The 27,253-nt window shown below is 33.2% G+C and overlaps 4 protein-coding genes and 1 long non-coding RNA gene across 5 annotated transcripts; 1 reads left to right on the top strand and 4 right to left on the bottom strand.

Moving 5' to 3' along the window:
- Positions 1-471: 471 nt before the first annotated feature.
- Positions 472-2,141, bottom strand: LOC131172593 (uncharacterized). The gene is made up of 2 exons (XM_058133752.1): positions 919-2,141; positions 472-830 (listed from the first exon to the last, which is right to left on the bottom strand). The coding sequence occupies exons 1-2, from the start codon at positions 1,211-1,213 to the stop codon at positions 754-756; spliced, it is 372 nt and encodes a 123-aa protein (XP_057989735.1). The 5' UTR covers positions 1,214-2,141; the 3' UTR covers positions 472-753.
- Positions 1,741-2,998, top strand: LOC110664682 (uncharacterized). The gene is made up of 2 exons (XR_009143157.1): positions 1,741-1,880; positions 2,502-2,998. It is a non-coding gene; the product is annotated as an uncharacterized LOC110664682 (long non-coding RNA).
- A 408-nt stretch (positions 2,999-3,406) lies between these two features.
- LOC110664670 (probable LRR receptor-like serine/threonine-protein kinase At3g47570) lies at positions 3,407-10,278 on the bottom strand. The gene is given in 3 exon segments (XM_021824436.2): positions 3,407-4,109; positions 4,225-4,789; positions 8,098-10,278. Coding segments are annotated over 3 exon segments (3,147 nt in total). The 3' UTR covers positions 3,407-3,708.
- A 3,452-nt stretch (positions 10,279-13,730) lies between these two features.
- Positions 13,731-17,028, bottom strand: LOC110664671 (probable LRR receptor-like serine/threonine-protein kinase At3g47570). Its single transcript, XM_021824437.2, has 2 exons — positions 14,382-17,028; positions 13,731-14,181 (listed from the first exon to the last, which is right to left on the bottom strand). Exons 1-2 carry the CDS (start codon positions 17,026-17,028, stop codon positions 13,787-13,789), a joined length of 3,042 nt encoding a protein of 1,013 aa, XP_021680129.2. The 3' UTR covers positions 13,731-13,786.
- Positions 17,029-23,958: 6,930 nt separating this feature from the next.
- On the bottom strand, positions 23,959-25,545 carry LOC110664672 (uncharacterized). The gene is made up of 2 exons (XM_021824438.2): positions 24,404-25,545; positions 23,959-24,316 (listed from the first exon to the last, which is right to left on the bottom strand). Exons 1-2 carry the CDS (start codon positions 25,302-25,304, stop codon positions 24,240-24,242), a joined length of 978 nt encoding a protein of 325 aa, XP_021680130.2. The 5' UTR covers positions 25,305-25,545; the 3' UTR covers positions 23,959-24,239.
- Positions 25,546-27,253: the final 1,708 nt, after the last annotated feature.

Here is a 27,253-nt window from a genome sequence, read left to right as displayed (position 1 = left end):
AGAAAATATTTTTTATAAAATATTTTTTTTATATTTTTTAATATTTAAAACACTTAAAAAAATAAGTTAATAAGAAAAAATATTTTATAAGTCATACTATTATTTTAACATTGAAATCAAATAATAAAAAAATATTTTCTATAGAAAATATTTCTATACATAAACTATTTTTGATAAAACAAGCGAAAAGTAAATTTAAATTTATTTTTTTTATTAAAAATAGGTTAATTTATATATCTTACAAAATTGAAATTTCCTCACAATAATCTCTAAACATATTTAAACAAAAATATTATTAAAATTGATGACTTTTTGAGAATTCCTCGAATTATACTCCTATTTTTCCTTTTTTTTATAATTTATTAATTAAACTTAAATTCAACGATTCTAAAATTATTTAAATTATCCTTAAATTTAGAAAATTTTAAATTTAAAATTCAATAATAATAATAATTTCGACTAAATAATAAATAAACACAAACAACAAAATTCCATTAATATACCAAGTTGACAAAGGAACTAGGAATTACACTTTTAAAGTCATGGAAACAACAAATGTAGAAGCATCAATTGTTTATCATATATGATGACTATCCTTTGATTCCTCTCAATCTTTCTTCTGCTTCTAATCCACCTTATAATCTCTTTTAGGACGATTGAGTTTAGAATACGAACTCGATTCTTCACAGCTTTAAAGATCATTAGAGTTCATGGCTCTAAAGACGACTTCAAATATCCATTAATATCTATTAGCTAAAAACAAGAATCCTTCACTTCTTCTACAATATTACAGGTAATGTATTGTTCTTTTCTGCTGCCATTTTGCGTAACTACCAAACAAGTAAAAAAGATAAATGCATAATAATAATAATAATAATTATAATTTTATCATTATTTATTATTTATTATTTAATCTACCTCTCTTCGTGGAAACCATGGGTGCGGCTGCTGGTCTTTGTGATCCTGCCAGCCGCTTCCACGGCGCAAGAAGAATAACAGAGTCTCTGTATCTGGACGGCAGCACCTGGCTCCTTCCTCTCTTCGATCTCACCACTGGAGATGTGTCTTCATTATCTGCTAACGAATTTTCCACGCTAAAACCCTCGCTGTTTCTCGATGACTCACCGTTTCTAGCTTTAGCTGCTTCTGATTCTTTTTCTTGACTTGGAGGAGCCTTAAACTCTTCCTTATCCTCCGAACTACCGGAAACCATTTCTGCTGCTTCAATGGGAAGAGAAAAACAACAATTTTTCTTGCGTTTTTCTTCTTCTTCTTCTCGAAACGGCGGCGCTATTTTGACCCCTCCATCATCACCATCAAGACTTTCTTGTTTTTCTTTTGCTTCTTGTTTGACGTCTTTTGCTTCCAGATTTGTGGCTTCTGAAACTTCTAAGTTTCGAGATTCTTCACCAATTGCTTCAATTGTGGGAGAATCAGTACCCAACTGGTCCTATTATTTACATGTATTGTTGTATATATTGGTATTACCTGAACAGGGAAATGGTCCAAGAATCCCATCTTTTTCTCCCCTTAATTGTCTTGTCTTGCAATTTCGGACCTGAATTCTCATGATCGTGTTTTTATTAAGACAATTACGCAAGTGCAACAGTTTAGGGAAATAATACAAGTGATTCAAACTTCTCGTTTCTGCAGGCTACTCCTCGCATGGAGGAAAGTGGGATATTAGTATCAGATTTGCCTCATCCACGTTTGAAAGGTAAGTTTCCAGAATAAGAGATGCAGATAATGGCTTACCTAGCAAAGGAGTGCCTGCTGTTGGATCCTGATGCTCGACCAATCATGGGTGAGGTTGCGCAAATCCTCTCAACTATTGCCCCAGAGTAGTCTAGAAGGAGAACATCCCTGTAAATCTCTTTAAGGTAAATATAACTATTACACCAGATAATCATGCTTTCTAGTCGATAATATTTTTCCTGGTTATGAATGATTTCTCACTAAACATAAAGAGAGTTCCAAGCTGATTTATAGGCAATACAAGCTGAAATTACAAGATTGTACAGTAAGAAATATACAATACAGTAAAAATACACCTCGTCTCCATTCAAAACAATATAAACAGTTTACCAGGGACAATATATAAAACCTCTTAATACGTATTATGTAGTTTCCGTCCCATTAGTTCTGTACTTAATTGCTTGAGTTTTGGGTATTCCTTGTACATGGAATATCTGAAAACAATCACTGTTTAAATGTTCACACATGTTGCAATTGTCAAATCCAGTGGCCTCTGAAAACAATATCTGGGATTAAAAACAACTGCTGTTAATTGCTTGAGTTTTGGGTATATACTTTGCCTTTCCCTGTGATGTAAATATATGCTAAATTGAACATATCAATTCTGACTTCCAAGAAAGCAAGGCCTGCCTATATACGTGAGCCAGTGATTGTACTGTAAATATAATGTCAAATTTCCTCAAATGTTAATGCAGGAAGTGCACATGCCCCTTTAATAAATTTTGCGTGCTTCGTTTGTCATGCAGATGTCTTCCTTACACAGCATTGAAAAGTCTTGTCAATGCAGCAAAGCTGAGACAAGTCATGTCAGTTAAACATTCAAAAACCAGACATTCGAGTTGTCAGTCTTGTCAATGCTCCCTGTTCTATGGCATTAGATGTTGAGCTCAGCAGCAAGGGATCAGTTCCTGTTTCATTAGAATACATGGAAAGATTGATTTTCTTGACTTGAAAAGCTAGGAGTTGGTGTGCCAAGGATGATGAAGCTGTGGACTTAACTGAACCTTGGTTTGAATCATTCCGCATGGCAAATGAATCGCCTTGACAAACTAGCCACACTGAAGCAAGTGTTTGAGGCTGTCCATTATATATATATATATATATATATATATATATATATATATATATATATATTGGTATAATGCTCATGTTGATTTGTATTCAGATGCCCATGTTGGATTGTGATAATGCTCTTTTTCCATGATATTTATTTGGTTACTACAGTGCTTTCTCACTATTCAAACATGTGCTTTCATGGTGCAGGATACTGATTTCATCATCTGTGTGGCTTTAATATTGCTTATGGTGGCTTCAATTCCATGCACAGAACGTGCTTGATCCATTGCTTCAGTTGCAAGCATAAACATGTTTAATGAAAAGCTTATCATCATTGCCATTTTGATCAAATTTTGGAACCATTCATATCGTATATGAAACCTTTAACCCGGATGATGGGACAGTGTATTGTAATGAAATAATGAATTGCTCTATTTCCTCTTCCCTGTTTTCGTGCTACAAAATGATATGGTGGCCACAGCTGAATGCAACCAATGCAGCCATACGGTGTTGTACACAGGCGCTCAATGGTTTATTGTTTATGTATTGTCGTAGAATTCACTTCTCTAAGGAAAATTCCATGTCAGATGCTTTCTCTCTTTTTAGCTGAACCATAATTGAGTAAAATTTTCGGGTAACACTAAAAGACAAGGTTGTTGGTAGCAGTTATGGAGCAAAAAGCAATCTAGTGAGAAGAAAGACAAAGAAAAAGGATGATGATGGACCTAAAGGTGGAAAAAAAGGAAAGTATCTTCCTTGTCCTCACTGTAAAATCACAAGTCATACTGAAAACTTCTAGTAGAGGCCTAGTGTGCAATGCAGAGCCTGTAATCGTTAAGTACAACCATTATCCATACTTAATACTCGTGATTATTCTGGGATTCAACACACGAAAACCTATTGCTCTTCATGCTTGGAATTCAGAATAGGACCATGATCAAGAAGGTTGTCTCTTGCAGCTTTGAGCTTGCGAAGAGCATTTCTTATGCTGATTCGGCTGTTAGGAGAGCTTGTAGTACAAGATAATCCAATCCCAAGGACTGTCATCACACATTCTTGTTGAACTTCTGGATTCACAGTACGACCATCATGGCAAAGATTATCCATGAATAGTAGCAACTCAGGGTCTAGAACTTGTAATAGCCTGCCAGGAAAAGCTGATTGCACCCACCCAGCTAGATTTTGTTCGCCCATCAAACTGTCATCTGTAGGGCTCTTTCCAGTAAACAGCTATAGTAATAGCACTCCGAAGCTGTATGCATCTCCAGCCATTGATGGTTTCACTCCGAGGCCATACTCTGCATTGATCATGTTTGTAATTAAGTAACTAATGGTGTGTTTGATGGATATTTGAAAAACAAGTAAATGATTTCATAACTTCCATAAAGAATGAATATGAGTCAATGTGCTAACCTGGAGGTATGTAGCCTATGGAACCTTTCAAGACATGGATGGAACTAATTGAAGTTTGATCACTCGCTTTCTCTATCAGCAGCCTAGCCAGGCCAAAATCCCCTACCTTGGCAGTCAAGTCTTCATCCAAAAGAATGTTGCTAGGCTTCAAATCACAGTGCACCACAGGAACTTCACAGTCGTGATGCAGGTAATCCATAGCAATGGATGCATCAATAGCCAGATTTAATCTCCTTACAAGATTTAGTCCATCCCCATCTTCTTTCTTCCTCTTGCCCTTAATCCAGTCTTCCAAATTCCCATTACCAAGGAACTCATACACTAGAGCCAGAAATTCTTCATTTTTGAAGTCCACGCTCGAGCAAGATGTGATTAGCTTAACAAGATTTCGATGCCTAACATTTCTTAAAGCCTTGCACTCTGCAATAAAGCTCTTCATAAATCTGATCTGTTTGACGTCAAGTACCTTGATTGCTACATCAGAACCATCTCCAAGACACCCCTTCTACACTGACCCAAAGCTCCCACTTCCAATCAAATTTTGCTCGTTGAAGTTCCCAGTTGTAACTTCGCCTAAGTAGTTTGCGCTTAGCCAGTCCCAAGCCCGGATAAAGGAGGAGAGTTGTGGTAGGTGACAACCAGCGTAAAAATTTCGTCACACCTTATGATATGGATTCAAATGATATAAATGTTGGGGAGTCCTCTACTAACGACGTGCTACATCGAATCCCGGGTGTAGTGAGAAATATGCAAGGGTGTAGGGCGTTCACCGAAAGCGACGCGCCATGCCGGCGTTCGGGTGTGGTGTTAAGTGAGCAAGATTTCCCATATCATGGATGGGTGTGGGTAAAGAAGTTAGTCCATAGGACAGATAATGGAACAGATAGTGGAATAAAATATAAGATAGACGTAGAAAACAACAGAAAATATCATAGAAGGAGACCAATTAGGAAGGAGCAGGATAGGAGGAGGATCAAGGTCGGCACTTGGAATGTTAGATCACTTACAGGAAAATTAAATGGAGCTTGTGGATACCTTGGAAAGGAAAAGGGTGAATATTGCTTGCATTCAGGATACTAAATGGGTAGGAGAGAAAAGTAAGGAAGTGAGTAATTCAGGGCACAAACTGTGGTTTACCGGAAAGGAGAGAAACAAGAACAGAATAGGCATAATTATAGACAGGACATTGAAAGACGCAGTAATAGCTGTGAAAAGAGTAGGAGATAGAATTATACTAGTAAAGCTAGTACTAGAAGGAGAAACAATAAATATAGTTAGTGCTTATACCCCACAAATAGGACTAGACAGTGAGAGCAAATAAAAGTTTTGGGAAGATATAGATGATTTAATGCAAAGCATACCGAATGAAGAGAATGATTTCATTGGTGGAGATTTGAATGGACATGTAGGAAGTGATAGACAAGGTTATGAGAACGTTCATGGAGATTTTGGTTTTGGCAGTCGAAATGAGGAGGGAAAAAACATCCTGGATTTTGCTATGGCATACGACCTAATACTAGCAAATACCTACTTTATAAAAAGAGAGTTACATTTAGTGACTTTCAAAAGTGGGCAATATAGAAGCCAAATCGACTTCCTCTTAACCAGGAAGACAAATAGAGCTCTATGCAAGGATTGCAAGGTCATCCCAAGAGAGGCTTTAACAAGTCAACATCAGTTGGTGATCTTAGATGTCAAGTTTAGGAACAATTCAAGTAAGGTCAGAAGAAATAGTATAGCTCGAACAAAGTGGCGGGAGTTCAAAGGAGTAAAGCTAGTGAAGTTCAAAAATGAGCTTTTCGAATCTGAAGTATGGAAGCTGGGTATGGAGGCTAATGATATGTGGATACAAATGGCATCAAAGATTAGAGAAGTAGCAAGAAAAGTACTTGGAGAGTCTAAAGGACATGGACCACCCTTAAAAGAGAGATGGTGGTGGAATGAGGAAGTACAAAAGGCAGTGAAGAGAAAAAGGGAATGATATAAGAAATTACCTAAATGTGATAATAATGAGGCATATAAACAGTACAATATAGCAAAGAAAGAGGCAAAAAAGGCAGTTAATCAAGCAAAAGTACAGGCCTTTAAAAAATTATATGAGAAACTTGGAACTAAAGAAGGGGAGAAAGATATTTATAGATTAGCAAAGAGGAGAGAAAGGAAATGCCAAGATCTTAATCAAGTTAAGTGCATTAAGGATAAAGAAGAAAAAATGTTGGTGAAAGATGAGGACATTAAAGAAAGATGGAGAAATTATTTTAATGATCTCTTTAATAATAGTCAAAATGGTAATAGTGTGAATATAGACTATAGAACAATAGAAAATAATGTGAATTATACTAGAAGGATTAGATCTTTAGAAGTAAAGAAAGCACTTAAGAGAATGAAAGTGAGTAAAGCCTGTGGACCCGATGAAATATCAATTGAAGTGTGGAAGTGTTTGGGAGATATGAGAGTGGCATGGTTAACTAAATTATTTAATAAGATTCTAAACTCAAAGAAAATGCCTGATGAATGGAGAAGGAGTATTTTAATACCTATTTTTAAAAATAAGGGAGACATATAGAGTTGCTTAAACTATAGGGGAATTAAACTCATGAGTCATACTATGAAATTGTGGGAGAGAGTTGTGGAGTATCGACTACGTCATGATACTTCTATCTCTCTCAATCAATTTGGTTTCATGCCCAGTCATTCAACTATGGAAGCGATCTTTCTCATTAGAAACTTGATGGAGAAAATAGAGATATGAAGAAAGATCTACACATGGTTTTTATTGATTTGGAGAAGGCTTATGATAATGTTCCAAAAGATGTCTTATGAAATGTGTTAGAACAAAAGAGGGTATCTATTAGGTACATACAAGTGTTGAAAGATATGTATGAAGGAGCAACTACTATTGTGCGTACAGTAGGAGGGGACACAATAGATTTTTTGATCTCAATTGGATTACACCAAGGATCAGTCATAAGCCCTTACCTTTTTACATTAGTTTTAGATGAATTGATGAAACATATACAAGAGAGTATTCCTTGGAGCATGATGTTTGCGGATGATATTGTTCTAATAGATGAGACATGAGAAGGAGTCAATAGAAGGCCAGAGCTTTGGAGAAGTACTCTAGAGTCAAAGGATTTTAAGTTAAGTAGAACGAAGACAGAATACATGCATTGCAAGTTCAGTGAAGGCCAAACGGATGATAGGGAAGGAGTTAGTTTGAATGGAGTTGTACTGTCCCAAAATAATCACTTTAAATATCTAGGCTCAGTCCTTCAAGTAGATGGGGGATGTGAGGAGGATGTTAGTCATAGGATTAAAGCCGGATGGTTGAAGTGTAGACGTGCCATGGGAGTTTTATGTGATCGTAAGATTCTCAATAAGTTTAAAGGAAAATTTTACCGTACAGCCATACGACTGGCTATATTATATGGTAGTGAGTGTTGGGCACTGAAAGATTCGTATGCATCTAAGATAAGAGTTGCAGAGATGAGAATGTTAAGGTGGATGAGTGGCCATATTAGACTAGATAAAGTCCGTAATGAGAGCATTAGAGAAAAGGTAGGAGTGGTGCCAATTGAAGATAAGTTGAGAGAAGGAAGATTGAGGTGGTTTGATCATGTGAAGTGTAGACATACGGAAGCTCCAGTTAGACAAATGGAGCACATTAGGTTAGAGGATAGAAAGAAAAAAAGGGGTAGACCTAAATTGACTTGGAGGAGAGTAGTACAACATGACCTAGAAGCATTATATATTTCTGAGTATTTAACCCAAAATCGTTTAGAATAGAAAAAGCGAATCTATATAGCGACCCCAAAAATTTGAGGATAAAGGCTTAGTTGAGTTAGGTTGAGTTGAGTTGAAGTTCCCAGTTGTTTGTCGGAGCTCATGGTATGAAATCAATTGATGCTGCTCTTTGATCGAACTGGGAGATTAAGCAATCTTTGCTTTGTTTCTCCTTATATAGAAGAATGAACCAACAGAAAAGGACGAAGCTAATTTTGCCATGATAGAGATAATGACATAAACTTTGACTAGTTTTCTTCCACGGCCTTGAGAATTATGACATTCCGTATGCACGGAAAGCTTTAGGTTGCCTTCTAACTGGACTCTAGAGAGATTTGTAAGTAGGTTACCACAGGGAACGACTCCTTCTAGGTCATTAAAGGAAAGGTTTAAGGATTCAAGGGCCTATAGTTTGCCAAGATCAAGAGGAATGGAGCCAGAAAGATTATTATAGGAAAGGTCTAGAATTTCCAGTCCTTTAATTTCTCCTAGGGAGCTTGGAATAGGGCCTGAGAATGCATTTTTGGTAATGTATAATTCCTCCAAGCTCTTGCAGTTTTTGAGTGAATCAGGAATATTACCTGATAAATGGTTGTTTAAGAGGTCAATGGTAGCAACACTATCTAGAAGCCCAATTTCCTCTGACAAATTCCCATTCAAGAAGTTGTTAGACAGGTTCAAGATCAGACTCAAGCTTCGGAGACTGAGAATTTCTTTAGGTATGGTTCCATTGAGCTTGTTAATGGATAAGTCCATGGAACGAAGACTATGGAAATTCCCAAAAGTAGTGGGTATTCTCCCCACCAATTTATTACCTGATAAATCAACTTGGTTTAACTTCTGAAGATTACTAAGGGAATCCCTAATCCTTCCAGCGATTTGATTTCCAGCAAGACCCAACATTTGCAGATTCTCCAATTGACCAATTTCAGTTGGAATTTCACCGGTGATAGAGTTGTAGCTCAAATTTAGCAACGTTAAGCTACTGAGATGACCAATTGATGCTGGTATAGAACCATAAATATGATTGCCTCCCATGTATAATTTCGAGAGATCCTTGGAAAGATTACCAACAGATTCAGGGATGACACCCTACAGAAGGTTGTCATCAAAGGCAAGGAATTTAAGATGGGTGTTGTTTGTTAAGGAAGTGATGAATCCAAGACCATTGTCTCCAGAGTTAACAATTCTATTGAAGCCAATATTGTACATCTCCAGGAATGGAAGATTTCCTAATCCTGGCGGTATTGTTCCTTCTAAAAGAGTATGTGCCATACGAATAACCTTTATATTTGCGAGATTGTGCAAAGATGCAGGAATTGTTCCAGTGAACTTATTGAAGCATAAATTGATAACCAAAAGATTTGGAAGTGTCACTCCAATATCACTAGGAATTTTACCCCACAGCTGGTTGGAAGCTAAGGCCAAATCGACTAGAGAAGACAAGTTGTAAATGCTGGAGGAAACGGTACCAGTGAGATTGTTTATAGTGAGATCAAGAACCTTCAAGTTTCTAAGATGGCTTAAATCACTAGGAATCATGCCACTAAGAGTATTTGCGCCTAAGATCAAATTCTCTAGTGACGAAATATTTCCTATAGATGGTGGAATTGTACCCCAAAGAAGATTTCTCCCCAAGTTCAAAGTTTGGATGTTGGTAAGCAAGGTGAGCTCCGCGGGAATTCTTCTTGTAATCTGATTCATTAACACGTCAAGGATTCTGAGCTCTGTCAACTTGCTTACATTCGATGGTATCGAACCTTGCAAGCTATTGGAACTTAGGTTCAAGACTCTAAGGCCAGAAAGATTACAGATTTCTTCAGAAAGTGTTCCTGTAAGTTGATTGTTTTGAAGCTCCAGGGACTGAAGAAAAGAGAGATTTCCAATATAGGGACTTATGGAGCCAACAAGTCCCAATTTGGAGAGTTTGAGGCCAAAAACTCTTTGGCCAATTCTATTGCATGAAACTCCCGTCCAGTTGCAAGGGGAGGAGCTTTGGACCCATGAAGATAGAGAATTGGAAGATTCCAAGCTTATTTGAGACTTAAACGAGATCAAGGCTTGCTTTTCAGTCTCTATGCTTAGAGCAGCAGACTCCAACAAGGGAAATACGCATCCGAAAGAGAGAATTAGGAGAGTGAAGAATGAAACTTGCAGTAAATGGCAGAAGAGGAGATTCATTTCTATGAGTTTGTGTTTGTAGATAGATGAAGTTTGTTGGAAATGAACATGGGTTCCAAGATTCTTTGATGATGTATTTATAACAATCATGGCGAGCACTTACAATAATTTTACGCGAAAGGAATTAATGTGATGGCTTTTTTTTGGTGCAATAGCAACTCTTGCTGACTAGTGACTATTGATATCTCAAGTCAAGATTTGACTTGGTCCTAATTGACTATTGTTGTCATAAAAATTATTCTATTTAAATTTAAATTTAATTGCATATTTTAATTAATAATTTATAGAAAAATATATATTTATTGTTGATTTGTATTTTACAAATTTAATAATATTTAAATTCTACTTATTTAAATATAATATTTAAAAACTTATAAATATTATTATAAAAAAATATATATTTATATTTAATTAATAATTTATATAAATAAATTAAAATAACATATACCTAATACATAAAATCTAAATCTAATTTAAATTCAATATAAATATTATTTTTCAAACTTAAATTTATTTCAAATTTAATTACATACTATTTAAATTTATTTTATTAAAATTCGATTAAATGAAATATCCAAAAACATCTTATTGATGTTTTTCTTTTGTTACAATCTCCTTAAGTTTTGTCCTCATTTACACAAATATAAAAATATATTTAGCGGTAGACTAAAATTTCATTATAAATTTACGATAGGATTTCAGCAACATTAAAAATTTGATGTTGAAAGTTAATTTTTTGAATTAGTGACTATATAACGGCGGATTATAGCTATCACTAAAAACTTCATCACTTACGAACTTCAGCGATAGATCAATGACGAATTCATCAATCCGTCACTAACGCCTTTTTTTTTTTTTATAGTTGAGGGAGTATATCATTAAGATTACTGTTTGCATAACATATTTCTAACAATAAATAAACAAAACAAGATAACAATTGGCAATATGAGAAATTAGAGTGTGTCTATAAAGAGCTCGAGCTCATATGAGAATGAGTGTATTTACCGTTAGATTAAATTTTTATATATAGATTTGTGCATTTTATATATATACTTTAATTAATTATACATATTTTTCAATACAAATATTTAATTTAACAGTAATTAAACTTGATAGCTTATATTAGATGCATCCAAGAAATTGTACCCACATTGCAAACATGCTATTTTGGAGTTGATGAAAAAACTAATTAAAAGCTTCCTTGCTTTATCAAAAATTCAAAACAAGTTCCTAACTTTTGAGCTAGACTTTTGGAAGATACTACAAGTCTATGACGGTGGCCTTTAAACCACTTATATGACTTGCCTAGATCAGGCTTGATTCTTCATAAGGCTTCACTGGGATTGGATTGATGGTGTACGGATTTCTTCTCATTTGGAAAATTGAATTCTTGTGAGTTTTCATGCAAAAGAATTTGATTTAATTAATTTAAGGCATCACCGAGATTGGATTGATGGTGCACTGATTTCCTCCTTCCTCATTTTGAAAAATGAATTAATTTAATTTTTCATGAACAAATTTGATTTTTCAAAATTCAAGGCTGCACTAAGATTGGATTGATATCAGCATAGGCCATGGATTTCTTCTCATTAATTTTGAAAGACAAATTCATGTGGATTTTCATAATTTAAACAATTCTTTTATGTACTTGATTATGATTCTTTTGTTAAAATGTTAAAATTGATATTTGAATTTTAATTAAAACTTATATTAAGAAAAAATAAATAGAAATATCAAATTTATAAATTATAATTAATTTCCATTGAAATTTAAATTTAAGACTCCACTACTTTAATTTCTTAAGACTAATAAAGAGATCTAAAACTATTATTGGAATTATCATCTGCAAGTTTAAACTTCTAAATTGAGTGTTTCGTTGATATGATATTAGAATCTCTTAAATCAAAAGGTTCAGAGTTTGAATTTGACCACCTCATTTGTTAGTTGAATATTTTAACATAAGGCAAAGTGGGCATGTGCTCGTTCAAGCATCAAGCGTAGTGGATTTTCACATGTGATGGTGCAATAGAGAAACATAGAACTATTCTTGGAGTCTTCATCTATAAGTTTAAGCTTTTAGATTGAGTAGTTTCTTAAAATGGTATCAGAGTCTCTTAGACTAAAAGGATTAGAATTTGAATTCTGACCACCCTATTTATTAATTGAATATTTTAACATAAAGCAAAGTGAATCTATGTTTATTCACATATTAAGTTTAGTGGACTTTTGCGTACAAAGGTATAATAAAGAGATATAAATCTATTATTAAAGTCATCACTTACAAACTTAAACTTTTAAATAGAGTGATTGCTTGAAAAGAATTCATCCATAGGAGATTTTCTTGTTGGGTTCTCATAGGAGATTTTCAACAAGAACCATTCAAATGGACCTCATGATTTACTTTGCTGTTAGTCCTTTCATTGTACGATAGAAGTACAACATGTTAATCATACTAATTACAAATGAAATTTGTCAAAGCTAAATAAAGCCAAAGCCAAACTAATTTACATATATAAAATTAATGCAACAAACCCAATAAAAATGCCAGTTAAACTTGAGATTCTAAATCTTAACGCTTTAATTTTGTTTTGTTTTAACACTAAATCAAAGTTTTATTTATTTATTTTTAGTATAATTGAAACTCAAAACTTTATAGTTTTACAAATGATTTCTCATTCGCTGTATATCACATAATTCTGATTTCAATCACTTTTATTTTAGAATGACATTGATATCATTAGTTGTCTTTATGGACTTTAATTATCTAAACCATCCGATTCAATCCGACCCATTTGACAATTGAGATCACCTCTATAAAATTCGTATAGTTGATTGATTCAAAGCCATGCACCTGGCGTATATACAGGCAGATGACTTGAAAAAGCAAAATAGTTGCTTTGCATTTCGACTTTTTGTTCCTTTGCTTACATACTAGCATTAGACTTTAGAAGATAAGACAAAATGAAGAAATTAAATTCCAAGTCGTGAAGCAGAAAAAGCTTATGACTTGCAGAAAGAAAACAAATCAACCAATTCATGATGCAAGAATTATTAAAACCACGTGTTTGGTTTTTGGCTTTTTTAGATATTTCCATTCACGCTCTAAACCATCTGATTTTTTTTTTTTTTTTGTCTTTTTTAAAATTTTTTCATTTAACATGATTCGTCCTAAGTTGGATGTGCTTAGTGAAAAATTATATAATGTATGTATAACGGTTTTATTATAACCGTTAATTGTGCAGTGAATCGTATTATAATTAATGATTATAATAAAATCTTTGTGTGTCGGTTTCACTAAATAAAAATTTGTGTTTGAGAAAGGTTTAACCGTGATTTAGTTTGATGTAACATGCTTAGTTTTTATTGAATTCTTATTAATGAAAATTTTATTTGATGTGAAAGCTCAAATATTATGTCGTAGTGTTGTTGATATCACAATCAACAAATACAACTTTTTACGGAGTAAAGCTCAGGGCAAGAAGACTTATTGTACAAGGAATATCTTTCCCCATAACGTATAACCATTATTATCCAATCCCAGTAGACATGAGCATGCTAGCATTCACAACAGGAAAACCTATTGATCTTAACAAATACTTCAATACTTGGAAGCTTGATGAGTAGGAACATGATTAAGAAGATTGTTTCTTGCAGCTTTGAGCTTGTGAAGAGCATATCTTATGCTGATGCGGCTGTCAGGAGAGTTCATGGTGCAAGATAATCCAATCCCTAGAATTGTGATCACACATTCTTGTTGAACTTCTGGGTTTATATTGCGACCGTCATGGAAAAGATTATCCATGAGCAGTAGCAACTCAGGATCCAGAACTTGCAATAGCCTGCTAGGAAAAGCTGATTGCACCCATCCAACTAGATTTTGTTCACCCATCAAAGTGTCATCTGTAGGGCTCTTCCCTGTAAACAGCTCTAGCAATAGCACTCCAAAGCTGTATGTATCTCCGGCCGTTGATGGTTTCACTCCAAGCCCATACTCTGCATTCATCATATGATTATAAGTAACCAATGGTGTTTTTGATGAATCTTTGAAAAACATTGAAATGATTTCACAGAAACATCCATAAGGAATTAATTAGTTGCGAAAAGTAGGTATTAGAAGCAAAGAAAATAGAATTTAATTAGTTACCAATATTGCACCTTTGGCATGTTTTGGAGTAACTAGTCAAGGTACTAACCTGGAGGTATGTAGCCTACGGAACCTTTCAGGACATGGGTGGAACTAATTGAAGTTTGATCACCCACTTTCTCTATCAGCAGCCTAGCCAGTCCAAAATCTCCTACCTTGGCAGTCAAGTCTTCATCCAGAAGAATGTTGCTAGGCTTCAGATCACAATGCACCACAGGAACTTCACAGTCATGGTGCAGGTAATCCATTACACTGGCTACATCAATAGCCACATTTAATCTTTGCACAAGATTCAAGCCTTCTCCATTTCCTTTCTTTCTCTTGCCTTTAACCCAGTCATCCAGGCTCCCATTACCAAGGAACTCGTAAACTAGAGCCAGAAATTCTTTGTTTTTCAAGTCCACACTCGAGCAGGATGTAATCAGCTTAACAAGATTCCGATGCCTCACATTTCTTAAAGCCTCACACTCTGCAAGAAAGCTCTTCTGAAATCCGATCTGTTTGATGTCAAGTACCTTGATTGCTACAACAGAACCATCTCCAAGACACCCTTTGTACACAGACCCAAAGCTCCCATTTCCAATCAAATTTTCCTCATTAAAATTCCCAGTTGCTTGGCGGAGATTGTGGTATGAAACCATTTGATGCTGCTCCTTTATGAAGTTGGAACTGTCAGGGATCTTTCTCCTTCTTTTCATATAGAACAAAGAACCAATAGAAAAGAAAACTACCAATGTTGCCATGACAGCAACACCAACAGATACGTAAACTTTGACAGGCTTTCTTCTATGATCTTGAGCATTCCCACATCCAATTTTCAAGGAAAGCTTTGGGTTGCCTTCTAATTGAACTCTAGAGAGATTTGTAAACACACCACCACAGGGGACTATTCCTTCTAGGTTATTAAAGGCCAGGTTCAGGGATTCAAGAGCCTGTAGTTTTTGGAGGTCAGGAGGAATGAAGCCAGAAAGATTGTTATAGGAGAGGTCTAAAGTTCCCAAGCCCTTTACTTCTCCCAAAGTGCCCGGAATAGGGCCTGAGAATGTATTTCTGGCAATGTATAATTCCTCCAAGCTCTTGCAGTTTTTTATCATGTTTGGAATATTGCCAGATAAGCGGTTGTTAGAGAGATCAATGGCAACAATACTTTCTAGGGACCCAATTTCCTGGGGCAAATTCCCACTTAGGAAGTTGTTGGAGAGATTGAAGATGGTGGTTAAGCTTGGGAGATTAAGAACTTCTTTAGGTATGCTTCCATTTAGCTTATTGTTAGATAAGTCTAGTGAAAGCACACTATGCAAATTCCCAAAAGCAGTGGATATTCCACCTACCAATTCATTTCCTGATAAATCAATTTTATTCAACTTTTGAAGATTGCCTAAGGAATCTGGAATCCTACCAAATATCCTATTTCCCGCCAAGCCCAACATTTGCAAGTTCTCTAATTTGCCAATTTCAACTGGGATTTCACCAGTAATCGCGTTATAGCTTAAATTTAGCAAGGTCAAGCTACTAAGATTACCGATTGAAGCTGGTATGGTACCATAAAAGTTGTTGCCTCCCATGTACAATTTTTGAAGAACTTTGGAAAGGTTGCCAATAGATTCAGGAATTATACCCTGCAGAAGGTTGCCATCGAAGGCAAGGAATTTAAGGCGGGTACTGTTCGTTAAAGAAGTGATGAATCCAAGACCATTGTCACCAGAACTAACAATCTTGTTGAAACCAATATTGTACATTTCCAGGAATGGAAGATTTCCAAGACCTGGTGGCACCGTCCCTTCTAAAAGGTTATATGCCATTCTGATGATTTGAATATTTGTGAGATTGTGCAAAGACCCAGGAATAGTTCCAGTGAACTTATTAAAGCAAAAATTGAAGCCTAGAAGATTAGGGAGCTTTTCCCCAACATCAAAAGGAATTTTCCCCCACAGCTGGTTTGAAGCTAAGGCCAAATACACTAGGGAAGACATGTTGTAAATGGTGGAAGGGACAGTACCTGTGAGATTATTTATCGTGAGATCAAGAACCTTCAGGTTCTGAAGGCGACTCAAGTCACTAGGAATTGGGCCACTAAGTGTATTGGTGCCTACAATCAAATCCTCAAGGGATGAAATGTTTCCTATTGATGATGGAATTCCACCCGAAAAAAGATTTCGACCGAAGTTCAAAACTTGGAGCTTGGTGAGAAAGCTGAGTTCTTCAGGAATTTTTCCTGTAATCTTATTCATTGACAAGTCAAGTACCCTGAGCTCAGCCAATCTGCTCATGTTTGATGGTATCAAACCTTGCAAGCTGTTGGAACTAATGTTCAGAATTCTTAGGCGAAAAAGATTGCAAATTTGATAAGGAAGTGTTCCAGTAAGCTTATTGTTTTGAAGTTGGAGTGAGCGAAGAAAAGAGAGATTACCAATATGAGGACTAATTGACCCATCAAGTCCCAAGCTGGGAAGATTGAGGCCAACCACTCTGTGGCTGTTGCAGGAAACTCCTGTCCAGTTGCAAGGAGAACTATTCTGATCCCATGAAGACAATGGGTTCAGAGATTGTTGGCTTATTTGAGACTTGAATAAGATCAAAGCCTCCTTATCAGTTTCAATGCTAAGAGTGGCTGAATCTGCAAAGGGAAACATGCATTTGAAAAACACAAGTAAAGCTAGCAGATACAAATGACTTAGATAGGAAAAGAAACTCATGTCTGTAGTTTTCTATCTCTCTCTAATCTTGAATTGCATGCAAGTGAATGAGGCTTAACTAAAGATGACAGGTATTTATAGTAATGCACCTAATGGGGCATTATTATTTTTATAATCAGCTAATGTGAGCTATGTTTTACAGATGAGATCCATTGCAAAGATATTATTTTTATATACCTAAATATTTTACAATTGTTTAATGAATAATTAACACGTAATCTTGTTGACTTAAACTCATTCATACATGAAAATGGCTAATTGGTTTGATTCAATACACTGAGAGTAGCAATGAACAGTACTTGACCATTGAATTATTAGAACCACCATATGACGGAGAACGTAAAGTTAATCCAAACACCTGTGGAAAGTCCACATTTGCCTAATTGCTGCAATCACAAGTATTCAAAGAACTAAAGCAAATTAACTGTGAATTGTCTATGTTTATATTCTTTCTCCTTGTTCTCTAGTTCTTGTTCTTATTTGGGATGAAATTTATATTCAATCAGTTGCAATCACTACAGCACAAGCATTACTGTTTAACAAATTATTTACTGTTAATGTTGTTTTCTGATATTATTTTGGAATCCTTTAAACGTTTGCGGTCAATTGCTGGTGCGAATTAACTGAATTCTGAAATTTCAAAGTCCTCAGAAAACGATCTGAGAACATACAATAGGCATAACGTCTCTTTCATGACAGGGCAAGCCTGCCAAGTTCATTGTAATTTAGTTTATATAAATTTCTTTGCAGAGAAAGGAGGAAAAAAATACATTAAACTAGAGATAGGAGGCTTGTAATTTTATGGGTTGTGTGTGAATTCCAGAGCAAAGGCAAAGAAAAATCATCTCTCACACCGTTGTTAATCTTTGAATTTATGGAGTAATAATCCAAAGGATTACACCACAGCAAAGTCTTGCAATTTATATTATAAAAATAAAATTAAATAATACATATTACACATCAGTCAAATAGATATTTTTGGGCTTAATTTCTTCTTCTGTGGGAATAATCTCTATTTGGACTGGATGGAGGAAGGAAAGAAAATAGAGGAGCATAGGTGAAACTGAGCCCAAATCCAGTACACAAGGCTTTGATGCTAATACCCATAAAATGGGTGTTTTGCAGTTTTTATATATTCTATTTGTCTGATTTGGTAGTATTTATTTCTATATTATATAATTATAAGACTGATATAATATCAATTTTATAAATCAAATTACATTTTTTATACCCTAAAAAATTTTTAGAATCTATTTTAGGACTAGCGGAGGAAGAAAAATCAATTCCCATATTTTATTAAAAAAATAATAATGAAAAAATAAAAATCTAATTCCCCTATTTTAGAATAAGGAAATGAAAAAAAAAAAGAAAAATTTATGAAAATTTATATAGAAAATATTTAAAGAGTATTTTGAGTCATTTTATTTTCTATTCAAATTAGATGAAAAAAAAAATGGAAAGCAATGTTAATTTTTATTTTTCCCTTTATGCCTTTTTTCCTATAAATTAATTATTATTTTATTTTATTTTAACTTTTATTTTACAAAATATTTTATTTTAATTTTAATTGTAAATTAAAAATGAAGAATTAAAATATTTATTCAAATATATAGCAAAACATAGTTTTAATATGAGAATAAATTATATTCAACTACTATAATTTTATTGAATAAAAAAATTATTAACTATAAGATTATATTATAATAATTTATTATATTCAACATAATCATTTTTTAATATAATTTTATTTCTTTAATATGGACATAATAATAATAAATTGTAATAATTTTTTTCCGTTACTTTTGTTTTAATGAACAATATTTAAATCACTTTCTTCTTTTATAAAAAAATAATAATTTTATTTTCATAGGCATTTTACTCACTTTCTACAAAATAGGTCTTTAAAGAGAATCGAGCTATTAAAATTTAAATTTTTTATATTATGAAATATACAATCTAAGCATTATTATTTAGAATATATTTATTTTACTTTATAAACTGTTTAAACTAGTTTATAGCTCTAAATATAAATTAGCCTATTTATTGATAACAATTTTTGAGCTCATAAGTTGAGTTTATAAACTAAAAAAATAAATTGGATGACTCAACTTTTTATTTTGATTCTTATAAGCCTGATACTTATAAGTGAGTTTATCCAAATATTTTATTTTATTATATCATCCTCGTTTAATTTTTAAAATTTTATCTTAATGTCTTTTTAATTATTTTAATAATAAATATGTTTATAAGTTATTTTTACAAAATATATTAACCGCTTATTAGTTATTTATAAGCACTTTTATCAAACACGTAACTATTTAAAATTTTAAATTCTTATTAGCTCAAAGTGTTCAAAAATTAATTTTCATAAGTTAAGTCAAATATCTCTTGATAACATATCAAATCATTCATTCCTTCATCGATGCATTATTATGGCTGCAAGCGTGGTGTTTTAGTGGTGAGCCTTAGGAGTTGGAGGCGTCTAACTCCTATTCGACTCCCTGCACTTGCGTCTTGAGTAGATGGGTAAATTGACTGCAGATAGTCCATACTTGTGACTCTTTGGATACCAATTATGACTTGGTGGTAAATTTGCTTATGGGGAGTTAAATCAAAGACTAATGAAATCGTTTAACCATAGACCCTGAACCTAAGTGTAACAAAAAAAAAAAAAAAAGATGGGACTTTTAGCGTGTGACAGTGGATTTCCACTGTCACAACCAGCTTTTTATAAAAAATAAAAAAAAAAAAGGTTGAAAATCGGGAGGAGGAACCCCCCCCCCCCCCCAATTTTCTCTTGTCTCCTCTCTTTCCCTCTCTTCTTCTTCTTTCTTTCTTTATCCGGTGACCGGTCGACGACCTCCCAAGCGGCTCCCCACCCGGCCGGCGACCCTCTGGCGACTGCCAGACACCAGAAACGGCGGCAAGAGAGGGAGAAGAGAGAGAAAATGCGTGCACAGTGGGCAGCAGCTTTCCGGCGCGATTCTGGCTTCATCCGACGTCCGATCGAGGCGATTCAGGTGGCGTTCGAAAGCTTGTTCCGAGAGCTTTCTTTTAATACCAATTTTGCAGCAAATGGAGGTCGGATGAGTGAGATATGGAGGAGAGAAATTTCGGATTTTTCAAGCTTTTTCGTCAGATCTAGGATGATCCGACCGTTGGATCAACAATCCGAAACCACCTATGGACTGAGGAAGAGGAGAGGAACATGGTGGTATGATCAGATCCGGCAAATGTCGCCAGCGACCGGCAGCCGGCCACCGTGCGCGGTGGTTCGGAGGCGGCTCCGGTGGGCTATGGAGATAATTCAACTTCCAGAGGCTTCCTCATAAATTTTTGGAATTTTTGAAACACAGATAAACTTCGGGTAAGACAATTTTTATTATTTCTCTGTCTGTGGAGCATAAATACAGTGTTTCTTAAACAGGAAAAATTGGAGAAAAATTCTAAGAAAAATATATGATGAAAGTAAAATTATTTGGAGATATTCTATGGTGTTTGTTGAATTTTTGAGTGATTGTAGAATATTTTTGAAAAATATAGATGGATTTTAGTTAGATTTTTAGCACATGGGCATATAAGATTATTTGAAATTTAGATATTTAAATTTTATACAATTGGTTGAAGCTTGAGGATGGAGGTTTAAATATGTGAATATTGAATTGGGTTGAATTAAGAATATGTTAGCTGTTGGAAACTTATGAAATCGAGTAAAATTCTTGAATAAAATATTCATGGGTGATTAGAAAATTACAATTCATTTTGCAATAGCCTTATAATATTATTAAGGACTACGGAACAAAATTTTAGAATTTTTAGGGCATGTTTGAGTAGATTTTTATAAAATGTCAATTATAGGGGCTAAAACGTAATTTTTAAGGTTTTGATTATTGCTTGGTTTGGAGGGCCCAAGAGGGGCCATATAATGATGATGAGATATGAGTTGAATTTAGAAGTGTTATTTAAGCCTTTTTGCAGGTTGGGTAGGTCCCGGGTGTAGGGGAAACTCTGCCGGATTTTCGGCATAAATTAGGCTGTCTGTTGCCTCTTTAGAGTTTTATTTTGACTTAGTACTAATTAATTTATAATTTAATTATTAGGTGATCGATGTCAGCTATTTTCCTGCATCCAGCAGCCACAATAGTCATCGGTGTATTGTGAGTAAAATATTAATTTTAATTGTAATTTCGATATTATTATATGTTCAAGCATGCTCATGCATCACTTATATGTATATTTATATATGTAGTTAAACCCTAGGCACGTTTTATATTGCATTCACAACTATTAAAGTGCCATGTATGTTGTTGTGGTAATTTGAAGCAGTGTGCGTGCGTTGGCGTGCGTGTGATGTGGTGTTGGCTATGGATAGGACGGGTAGACACGGCTTGAGATCTTCGCTGGGACCTGGTCCTTCGAGGTAGACATGGCTTGAGTTCTTCGCTGGGACCCTAATTTGGTTATTTAAGTGGAAGTCCGAGTTGAGTTCTTCGCTGGCACAGGTTGGATTAAGAGAGCTGTATAGGGGATCAGCTCCCATATATTATGATTGATATTACTAAGTGTGTGAGTTTTCCAAATTACTTTTTTGATATTATGATGTGAAATTATTGCTGATGTTGCAATTCACTCTACAGGGTGCATTAGTTTTAGATAGTTATAGAAATTATGGTTAAAATTGATATTTTACTCTCTGAGTCGAACGTTCACTCCTGTTCACCATATTTTTCCAGGCTACAGGATGAGACATTTTCAGAATAACCTGTCCCTTTCCTCTCAGGTTATGAAAAGATTACTTAATTGTATTATTATTCTTCAAATTTGTAATTTAGGACTCCGCATGTACTAGTAGTAGCATTAATTCTATCAGGGACTGCATGAATTTAAGTTTTTGTATTAATAAATGAAAATTTTTATGAGTTTTAAATAATTTGTAAATGATGTAACAGGGTTGAGCTGGGCTCCCCTAATTTTAGTTTCTGATAATTACTGGGCTAAGTTGGCCCGAAATAAAATTATAACAGATTAATTTAAATTATTTTATATGCATATTGAGCCTAAATTGTGGGCCTAGTCATGGGTTGAGGAATAATTAGGCTTACTATGGGCCTCGGAGCTTTAGGCTGGCCCAGATCCTAATACCGGTCCGGCCCATAAGTTGGGTCGTGACACTAAGGAGAAAATAACCGTTACATCTAGAAAGTTTTTTTTTTTCAGCTAAAAAAAAAACAATAACAATAAACTCATATTTTTTGCTTTAGTTAATTGTCTTTTTAGCCATGATTTTGTTTTATAATTTTGAAATTCAAAATCTTAACGGGCAAAAAGAAAATGATCTATTAATTTAATATTACTATGCAACAATATTGTGTAAATGAAAATATTTTATTTTATTTTATATTTTCATACACCATAATAAAATAGAATTTGAGTGTATGGTTATAGCAAAAATAGAGTCAACAATAAAAAAATATCAACATCCTGTAAATACCCATGATCCATCCATTATTAATATGAAGATAATTTCAATTTCTTTTTTTTTTATTTATATTTCCCATATGAATTATTTTTCATAGCTCTATAGTCAATTTGAAAAACATTTCAGTTTCTGTAACATAAAAACAAATTAAAAAATAAAATTTTAATTTAATAATATTAAAAACAGCTAGATATTTCTTGGATAAATTTTAACGAGTAAAATTTAAAAATTAAAAGATTTTTATATTATATTTTAAAGTTAAATGATTATAATATTATAATCTTATAAGTTCAAAGATAATTATTAAAATTTATCTAATATTTCTCCATCAGGTGTATTTTTTGCTGGCACTTTGTGTGGCCTAGTACAAATATGAAAATGGCTTGAGTGTTGAGGTGATAGTGTATATCCAAAATTTCAGTCAAGAACGTTAAAGCCACTATGGCAGTCAATTTGACCTTTCCACATTCTCTTTATTGCTTAAAGATTAAAAGCCATTCAAAATTTCCATGTCCTGTGATATATCACTGTGAATCTTTTTGGCCCCCTTTTTTAGTCCACTTACATTGCACCCTTCAAAATTACCATTTTTTTAATTCTACCAAACCCAATTTCTTGCACACCCTTTGAATAGCATCTTAGGATTTCTCTCTCCCCCTCTTCCAATCAAGCCCTTCGCTTTTATGGATTTTCCCTTTATCATTCTTGCAACCTTTATTCCTTCAATTCTATAATTATCTCATTTCTTTTTTTATTAAAAATTTATAAATTTTAAATATTAATGTAAATTTAATATCTAACAGAATAAAATAATTAAAAATTTAATATAATTGACCTAATTAAAAATTGATTATTATTGCTGATTTCTTATTTGTATTCTTGTAAATATCCATTGAATTATTTATATTATATTATTTTTTATATTATAATAATAAAGGTGTTTTTGTTAAGATTAAATTTTTATTTATTTTATAGAAAATATTTTTTTATAAAATATTTTTTTTTATATTTTTTAATATTTAAGACACTTAAAAAAATAAGTTAATAAGAAAAAATATTTTATAAGTCATACTATTATTTTAACATTGAAATCAAATAATAAAAAAATATTTTCTATAGAAAATATTTCTATACATAAACTATTTTTGTTAAAACAAGCGAAAAGTAAATTTAAATTTATTTTTTTATTAAAAATAGGTTAATTTATATATCTTACAAAATTGAAATTTCCTCACAATAATCTCTAAACAGCTTTAAACAAAAATATTATTAAAATTGATGACTTTTTGAGAATTCCTCGAATTATACTCCTATTTTTCCTTTTTTTTATAATTTATTAATTAAACTTAAATTCAACGATTCTAAAATTATTTAAATTATCCTTAAATTTAGAAAATTTTAAATTTAAAATTCAATAATAATAATAATAATAATTTCGACTAAATAATAAATAAACACAAACAACAAAATTCCATTAATATACCAAGTTGACAAAGGAACTAGGAATTACACTTTTAAAGTCATGGAAACAACAAATGTAGAAGCATCAATTGTTTATCATATATGATGACTATCCTTTGATTCCTCTCAATCTTTCTTCTGCTTCTAATCCACCTTCTAATCTCTTTTAGGACGATTGAATTTAGAATACGAACTCGATTCTTCACAGCTTTAAAGATAATTAGATTTCATGGCTCTAAAGACGACTTCAATATCCATTAATATCTATTAGCTAAAAACAAGAATCCTTCACTTCTTCTACAATATTACAGGTAATGTATTGTTCTTTTCTGCTGCCATTTTGCGTAACTACCAAACAAGTAAAAAAGATAAATGCATAATAATAATAATAATTATTATAATTTATCATTATTTATTATTTATTATTTAATCTACCTCTCTTCGTGGAAACCATGGGTGCGGCTGCTGGTCTTTGTGATCCTGCCAGCCGCTTCCACGGCGCAAGAAGAATAACAGAGTCTCTGTATCTGGACGGCAGCACCTGGCTCCTTCCTCTCTTCGATCTCACCACTGGAGATGTGTCTTCATTATCTGCTAACGAATTTTCCACGCTAAAACCCTCGCTGTTTCTCGATGACTCACCGTTTCTAACTTTAGCTGGTTCTGATTCTTTTTCTTGACTTGGAGGAGCCTTAAACTCTTCCTTATCCTCCGAACTACCGGAAACCATTTCTGCTGCTTCAATGGGAAGAGAAAAACAACCATTTTTCTTGCGTTTTTCTTCTTCTTCTTCTTGAAACGGCGGCGCTATTTTGACCCCTCCATCATCACCATCAAGACTTTCTTGTTTTTCTTTTGCTTCTTGTTTGACGTCTTTTGCTTCCAGATTTGTGGCTTCTGAAACTTCTAAGTTTCGAGATTCTTCACCAATTGCTTCAATTGTGGGAGAATCAGTACCCAACTGGTCCCTGACCTCTTTAGGATCACATTCTCCTTCTGATGAGCTCTTTTCCGCAGCAAAAACTCCACCAAAATCCGCCTCTGAACAGTTGCTAAAAACTTTATGCACAACGCTACAAGAACTTAAACACTCTGATGGTTCAGTTTCCGGCGATGGGCAAAATCCCACGTTCAAATCGATACCCAGTCCCTTATTCTCTTCTAACTCACGATTCAAAGACGATACTCTCGAGGTTTCTTGTGGTGGGTATGAAGCAATAATTCGTAAAATCTTTTGGAGGAACATTTGGGACTTGGAAAACCCACGGCGAATATCGGTAGAACAAGGAGAATCGCGTACCTGATTTGGATGGTGAAGGAATTGATACGAACCCATGGATCTTGAAAATGAAAAATGAACAAGAAACTAATAATAACCCTTTCCTTGTTGAGTTAAAAAGGTTTCTTCTTTGCATGCCATTGGATTTGGAGGTCAGCTGCCATGGATTCTACGACAATCGCAAGGGGAGAGGAAGGGAATAACAGGACGTGAAAGAAAATTCTACAGAGAGAAAACGAGTAGAGAACGAAAGAAACAAGCCAAGAAAACTCGATATCTTTTGGTCTTTGGTGACTTTTTCCATGTATATATATATATAGATATATATTGAATCGTTGTTGCAATCTTATTGGTAATTTAGTGACGTGCCATGCTACTGCCATGTCACCTTTCATGTGATATAAGGCAATTGGTCCCTATTAAAATAAAATATTTTATAATTTAATTTTAAAAAATTTAAATCTCAATTACATCTATCTTTATTTATTGAAAAATTTTAATTTAATTATTTTTATTTTTTTAATTTAATTTAAATTTTTTAGTTTAAAATTAATTTAACTTTAAAATTAAAAAAATTAAAAAATTAATTTTTTTATTTTTTATTTAAATTAAAAAAATAAAAGTTTAGCTCATAAATTTTCATTTTTAGGTTAAATAAAGTTTAAATTGAAAATTTTCTAAACTAATTTAGATAAAAAGTTAAAAATTAACTAAATTGAACTTCTCTAATAAATATATGAATTAAATTAAATGTTTTTATCATTTTTAAAATTTAATAAAATCATTTTTTTTATAAAAATAAATGAATTTATAATACATATTTTTATTAATAAAATAATACATTTGTTGAAATTCACATTAATCACCATTAAAACAAATGAATTAAAAATTAAAGATAATGAATTAAAAATTTATAAAGTTTATATTTTTCAGATTTTAATTATTATAATTTTTTCAATAATTATATATAAAAATAAAAAAAGATGAGTGTTTTGTCAATTCTATTGCTATCTAAGAGAATGGTTATCATATGTGAAAACTAAAATGGGTAGGGCATGATTTTGGTGTTAAACTGTGTGATAGTGTGAGGCTATGGCTTTGCTTTGTCCACATTGTGGATATAATGATATAAAGACAACCAAGTCTACTTTGCTATTGTTATTTTTAGTAAAGACTTTTGCCTAGTGATGAGCCCAACTTTGCAAATTAACTAATTTTTTAAAAAATAAAATTTATTAATTTCAATTTTTAAAAATAATTTAAAAATATAAATTATCTAATTTTTTTAATAGACAGATATAAATAAGGGACATATTAGATTGAAATTTTATAATTTTAAAGCAGTCAATGCTCTCTTTGCTGAATTTCTCGAAGATGCATCCTTATACAGCAAGCAGTTAAGATAAGAGTTCTTTGATATGCGTTGCTGTTCTTTAAAAAGATCAGACATTGAAAGACACTATCAGCGCATGACTCAACGCTATTATCTGCTTAATGGTTACAATGATGTCAACCTCAGGCATACCTATATTGCCTCTTTACCAGAAGCATTACAACCAAAACTCCAAAGAAGTATTGCTGCTACCAGAAGAGCAAAGAATGCTATAACTATAGGGGAGAATGCTATAACTATAGGGGAAATCCATCAAATGACTCTGGCCTGTCTATTGTATTATTGAGTTAAAAAATAAATAAATAAAAAGGCTGAAACCTACAACTCAAACTCAATGAACAGCAACCCAAACTCAATCATAGAAGCTCTTCAGAAAAAATTGCTAGGTTGGCCCATTGATTTAACTCTGCATATCATTTTTTTTTTTTGGTGGCTAGAAAATTTTTATTAGAAACAAATTGGGATTATTGTATACGATTCAATCCAACTCTATTAAAATTTATTTCAGTAGTTATAATCCAATGTGAAATTAGTTTAAGTTAAAAAAAGTGATACTTGGATTTAATTTCAAGTTTTATATATTAAATAATTATTATATAAATCTATTTATATA

Source organism: Hevea brasiliensis, chromosome 1 (genome assembly GCF_030052815.1).
Source record: "Hevea brasiliensis isolate MT/VB/25A 57/8 chromosome 1, ASM3005281v1, whole genome shotgun sequence".
In the NCBI taxonomy this organism is placed as follows: Eukaryota; Viridiplantae; Streptophyta; class Magnoliopsida; order Malpighiales; family Euphorbiaceae; genus Hevea; species Hevea brasiliensis.
This window is presented reverse-complemented; position numbering and strand designations above follow the sequence as displayed.